The sequence below is a fragment of the Entamoeba histolytica genome, genomic scaffold (genome assembly GCF_000208925.1).
Source record: "Entamoeba histolytica HM-1:IMSS scf_1104750516543 genomic scaffold, whole genome shotgun sequence".
NCBI classification, from domain to species: domain Eukaryota; phylum Evosea; order Mastigamoebida; family Endamoebidae; genus Entamoeba; species Entamoeba histolytica.
In genome coordinates this window covers 1-5,576 of record NW_001915287.1, presented here as the reverse complement: position 1 = coordinate 5,576, position 5,576 = coordinate 1, and the positions used below count along the sequence as shown (strand labels likewise).

The 5,576-nt window shown below is 29.1% G+C and overlaps 4 protein-coding genes across 4 annotated transcripts, besides 1 other annotated feature; 2 read left to right on the top strand and 2 right to left on the bottom strand.

Moving 5' to 3' along the window:
- Positions 1 to 296: 296 nt before the first annotated feature.
- EHI_018030 (uncharacterized protein) lies at positions 297 to 755 on the top strand (the record flags this gene model as incomplete). Its single annotated transcript, XM_001914259.1, has 1 exon — positions 297 to 755. The coding sequence occupies one exon, from the start codon at positions 297 to 299 to the stop codon at positions 753 to 755; it is 459 nt and encodes a 152-aa protein (XP_001914294.1).
- Positions 756 to 786: 31 nt separating this feature from the next.
- EHI_018020 (uncharacterized protein) lies at positions 787 to 1,140 on the top strand (the record flags this gene model as incomplete). The annotated part of the gene is made up of 1 exon (XM_001914258.1): positions 787 to 1,140. The coding sequence occupies one exon, from the start codon at positions 787 to 789 to the stop codon at positions 1,138 to 1,140; it is 354 nt and encodes a 117-aa protein (XP_001914293.1).
- A 42-nt stretch (positions 1,141 to 1,182) lies between these two features.
- On the bottom strand, positions 1,183 to 3,624 carry EHI_018010 (DNA polymerase, putative; the record flags this gene model as incomplete). The annotated part of the gene is made up of 1 exon (XM_001914257.1): positions 1,183 to 3,624. The coding sequence occupies one exon, from the start codon at positions 3,622 to 3,624 to the stop codon at positions 1,183 to 1,185; it is 2,442 nt and encodes an 813-aa protein (XP_001914292.1).
- Positions 3,625 to 3,752: 128 nt separating this feature from the next.
- EHI_018000 (uncharacterized protein) lies at positions 3,753 to 4,856 on the bottom strand (the record flags this gene model as incomplete). Its single annotated transcript, XM_001914256.1, has 1 exon — positions 3,753 to 4,856. The coding sequence occupies one exon, from the start codon at positions 4,854 to 4,856 to the stop codon at positions 3,753 to 3,755; it is 1,104 nt and encodes a 367-aa protein (XP_001914291.1).
- Positions 4,857 to 5,477: 621 nt separating this feature from the next.
- Positions 5,478 to 5,576: a repeat region.

The window sequence follows — 5,576 nt, the reverse complement described above, 5'->3', positions numbered from 1 at the left end:
TTAATTTGAATTCTAACTAATGCAGTAATAGATGATTTATCTATATTTGTAATTTGAATTGATTCATCTGTCAATTTTACTTTAGTATACATTCCTTTTTGTACAGGACATGGTGGATCAGATGAATCTATTGATAAACATTTATTATCATGAACACCTGAATTAGCTTCAAGTATTCCATCTGTATAATTGAAGTATTTGATAAGGTCACCTGTCTCTTCTTGATCTAATGCTTTAATAACATTATAATTCATCTTGTTTATTTTGATTTCTTAGTTCAATCTTTTATTTCATTCATGAAGTTCGGTAATTGGAAGAGATTTAAAGAAGGATTAAAGAAAGTTGCAGCACTATTAGCTTCTGGTGCGAAATTTGGTGGGAATGTAATTGAAAAAGCAAAACCACTTATTTCTATAGCATCAGATTTTATTCCAGGTGGTGAAATAATTAAAAAAGGTACAGAAGTAATTAGTAAAATAGCAGAACCTACAAGTGAAGTATTAAATAGAATAGCATCAGGTGAAAATGTTGTTGGTGCAACTAAAAGATATTTAAATCAAGTTAAAAATGAAATACCAAATGATATTACTAAAACAGCAAGTAAAATTATTAATCAAGTACCTGAACATATTTCATTAAAACCTAAAGGAAGAACAGGAGTATCACCTAAATCTGCTTTATTTGCTAAAAGACTCAATGGTAATGAAAGTGAAATGAATAATGAAGAAGATTATGATATTGAAGATTATCTATAAATAATTAACTCTTTATTCTTATTTAATTGTTATGAAATTTGGATTTATCAAAAAGTTAAAGAATATAATTAAGACAGCAGGAAAGAAAATAGCAGGAATAGGAGGGAAGTTATATAAAACAACAGGTAATATAACAACTAAATTAATTCCTATTTCAAAAGGAATAGCATCATTTCTTCCAGGTGGTGAAACAATAGGAAAATTATTAGAAAGAATACCAAAATGGTATGAAACAAATGGAAAAGCACTCACAGAAATTAGTGAAGGAAAGAAAATAAAAGATGTTATTAAAGATTATGGAAAAACACTTTATAATGATGTTCTTTTAAATAAAAAGAATTTATCATCACTATCACCTTATGAACAAGAAAAACTAACACAATAATAAGAAAAAAGAATCAATTAGACTTAATTGAGAGCTTCTTTTTTAAAATTTAATTGTTCTTTTGAACTCATCAAGAGTTCTTACTCTAAAGTCCCTTTCAATAACAAAGTGAGGACCATACTTTGATAAATCAAAAGTGAGTGGGTAGCCTGCATAAAGATATTCGTACAAAGCAACTACATCCCCTTCAAATTTTTCATTGGCAACCCCAATAATCACATCCTTGGGGATGCCTTTCATTCTAATTAAATAATCTATATCACCATCTTCATTGGTGAGTACATCAAGGTAAGACTTCTTACCCAGAAAGATGGACTTGATTGACCAACTTTCTTTTCCATTCACTGACGGGAAGTCAGAATGAAATTGACCTATATTATTCCCTACCAGTTCTCTATTATATTTTCTATAATAAGAATCTCTCAATTGAGCTAATTTATCTTTTTCAATATGGATACTATCAGTATCCTGATAATAAACATATATGTTATTATCTTCACATAGATAAATTAATTCATTCATTATTCTCTTGGACATGGAGAGAATAAGAACCCCAATAATATTAGGAACGAAGAATTCGTCCAATTGTTTCTTAACATTTAATATCCAAATGTCAGAATCATATATTTGTTCTCCTGACAGGATATCTTCTAAATTTCTTTTCCAATAAGAAAGCATTTTTCTTTTTGTCCTAAATAGTTTATTTTCTTCCATGATTGGCTTCTGAATAGTTTTGCCATAACAGGAGTTCATTATTAATTTAAATATTACTTCACTTGGGTCATGTTCTGCTTTCTTTTGCTTTCTTATATCATAAATTTCTTTAATCTTTTCTTTAAATAAACTAGCCTTTCCCCCATCCCAATAAATTCCTTCTTTAACATTAAATTCAATTTCTTGATATTTAAGTAGATCCTCTAAGTAAATTGAATCTACTGTCATGATTGTTGGTTCATTTACATATTGATTTATTCCATTCACCTTCTTAATAATAATTGGCATCTTTCTTTTTTTATTTACTTTTGTTATCTCTATAGTCACAATAAAATATGAGATAAATCGTTCTTGTGTAGTTTCATATTGTTGTTCCTCCATTAGATGTTCCAGATACCACTGGAGTGGTTTATTCATAACCCGGGGTGCTCCAGAAGGAAGAAATAGTCTTGCAACTGCTGATGGATAAAGACTGCAAGCATCAAAGTCTACTATTTCTTTATTAACCATATGTTTTTTATTTTCACCTAACATATTTCTACCACTATAAACTGATTTTTTAATATACTCTCTTACATTACCAGTATATTCAAATAAGAAATCTTTTACAAAGCAGTTATTTTTAAAGTAATAATAAGATAATGAACTTAAGGTGGAAAATTGGGTGCATTCCAAATTTAAATTTTCTTTCATCATCTTCTTATATTTTAAAAATCCTTCTCTTAACACTAATACGTTCCTTAAACAATAATATTCACAGTATTTTTCTGCGTTAAATTCGGTTTCATTTATCATACACCTATTTTTTATTAAATTCTCTTTAAATTGTGCAATTTTTTCTAATGACCAACTAGGTGTTTCTTTATTCCAACAATTTTCAATTACTCCAATATTCATTGTTTCCTCATTATAATAATTATAAGGGAATATTTCTTTTTCATAATTTCCATCTAATTTAAAGAATGTTTTAAAATTAGATATGCTTGTTGGTATTAAAGCAAGTGTATCTTTAAATACTATCTTCTTTCCATTTAATTTTATTGTCATTTTATATATCATCTTCCCCTTTTTAACTATATTAATAATTCCATATTTTGCTAAAAATCTTCCATCATATCCTAAGTTATGGAAGTAACAAAGGGGTGACTCTATAGTTTGAAGATAATTTATAAATTTATCTGCACAATTCATACCATAAAATTTCTTCCACGCACCAACTTCATTCATAACAATAATACAATATGGCTTGTGATAATCACTAGAGGTGAAACATTCAAAATCAGCAAACAACAATGTATTAGTAGTTTCACTCTTTTTATCTTCTACAATTAATTTTGACTCTTCATATGTTAAAGAAATATTTTCTGGTGAGAATAGAAAAGAGTCATAATATTTTTTCTTAATCATATCATTTCCTACAATTTCTTTAATAGCTCCAGCATCTCTCAATAGACTTAAACATTTATATACTGGAATATAATTATTTAGAGAGTGTTTATATATTTCCCCTTCTTTTTTAGTAACATTGAAGAATTTTTCTATATCCTTTCCATTTTCATTACAATAATTTAATATTTCTTCATAATGTTTTATAAAGTATGTAGTTAATGGTACTTTTTCATCAGGTACATAATGAAAATTATTCTTCCAACGTATTAAAAATATTTTAATTGTTCTTTCACCATGTTTAATATTATTTGTGACTATTTTTTCTCCATTATAATATCGAAGAATTATGTTGAGTTTAAATTCTTCTGCAAAATGTATCATAGTTTTTTTTTGTCACAGTATTCCCCTTTAACTTTGTTCTTATTTTATCAATTTCATTCTTTCTTAAGATATTACTATTTTCTAAACAATGAATAAAACAGTTTTCTATTTGTACTATATCCTCTTTACTATAGATTTGATATTTTTTTGAGGATATGTTCTAGAGGTGCCCAATGTTCAACCAAATAATAATTAAATAACGCACCTTCTATTCGTTGGCGTTGAGGAGGTTTCAATATTGTAATGATGATTTCTTTTACAATTTTTCCTGGTGGAATATTTAACTCACTTTCTTCATCATCATATCTCCTCCAAAATTCTTCTATACCAACTTCAAATCCCACACATTTATTAATAAATACTTGCGGATCAACATTTTCTAAGTTAATAATAAATCGTCGCCGCCTTCCACCAAATACTAATTCTACCAGGGGAATTAAGCCATGTTCCTTAATTAATCGACTTATTCTATAGGTTTCCCCTAACATACCACGCCATGCTTGCGCAGTATTTTCTAGCCCAAAATCTCTTTTTCTGATGACTGTAAATTCAATCTCGTCATCTGTATTATTTGCTCTTGCCAGTTGGAGGAGATGTGTTTCATTTTCTGTAGGTGGTACTCTATCTAGAGTGAGGAAATCTAAGGTAGCATTTTCCTCTTCATGGTTTATTTCCTCTAGTAGAGCAGCAACCTCACCATCAGTTAAGGTATCCTCCATCATTTGGGCATCATTAGGTGGGACATTAGTGGGGACAAAGGGGGTTTCTTCAGGGGGATTCATAGGGGCGTCCTGAGAGGGGTCATTAAGGGGATCTGGTGAAAAAGAAGGCGTAGTGGGGCTAGCTCCGCTGACTGATCTATCACCACTAAGTCTAGCACTGATAGTTCCAGCCCCGTACTCTCCAATAGCCCCGCTAGCCTTCTCTTTCGCAAGAGAGTCTATAGCCTCGTGAGGGGGTGCTTGGATTTCTCCAAGACTAGCTTGCCATTCTGGCTCTCTTGATTTTGTCACGGCTTCTCTACGATTTCGAACACGATCCCCGATTGTTTCAAAGCCGGCAGAACCATGAGATATAGTTGTTGTTTTTTCTAGCTCTCTATGGTTCTCGAAGAAAGCATTGCTATGTGAGTTATTTGCTGTTTTTTCTAACTCTCCATAGCCATCTAAGTCAGATGGATTAGAAAAGGTAGTCATTGTTTTTTCTATCTTTTCATAATCCTTCTTACGCATAGTAACTCGTCGTCTTTGTTGACGACATGATCATCGCTACCAACACGAGGTTCTATGGTGCGACGATCATTAAGCAGTTGTTGTCGTCTTCTTTGTCGACGGCGTTCCTGCTCTTTTCTTTTAATATTAAAAATATTATTTTTGTTTTGTCTATAGGACATTAAAACTGAATGAATATTTTATTTTTTCTTATTAAAAAATTAAATCAATAAATTACAAAAAGTATAACAAATTTTAAATATTCAAAAAATGGAATAGTTATAAAATATCTTTTATTATTTCAAAAAATATCTAAAATAGATGAAAATAACGAAGATATAATACTTCAAATACATCAGACTATTTAAGATTCTTTCATTTTAAATGGAATATCTCAAAATATCTAACAATACATCAAAAATATCTGTATTTATTCTAAAAATAAAAATCTATTTATAGAAAATGATATTTTAAAAACAATAATACAATGAAATGTTATATATCACAAAAAGATAGAAATTTCTCATTACGTAGTATATGATGTATCACACTATTGTCAAATTATACCATAGAAAAATAATATAAAAAGATAATAAAAATTATAAAATTATAATTCAATAAATTTAAAACTTAAATAAATACAAAAAGCAATTAATTAAGTATTAATAAAACTAGTTTCTATTGTTCCTGGCTTAGGGAAGAGTAATCACAACGAGTCTTTTTTAGCAGCTCTACGGAGTA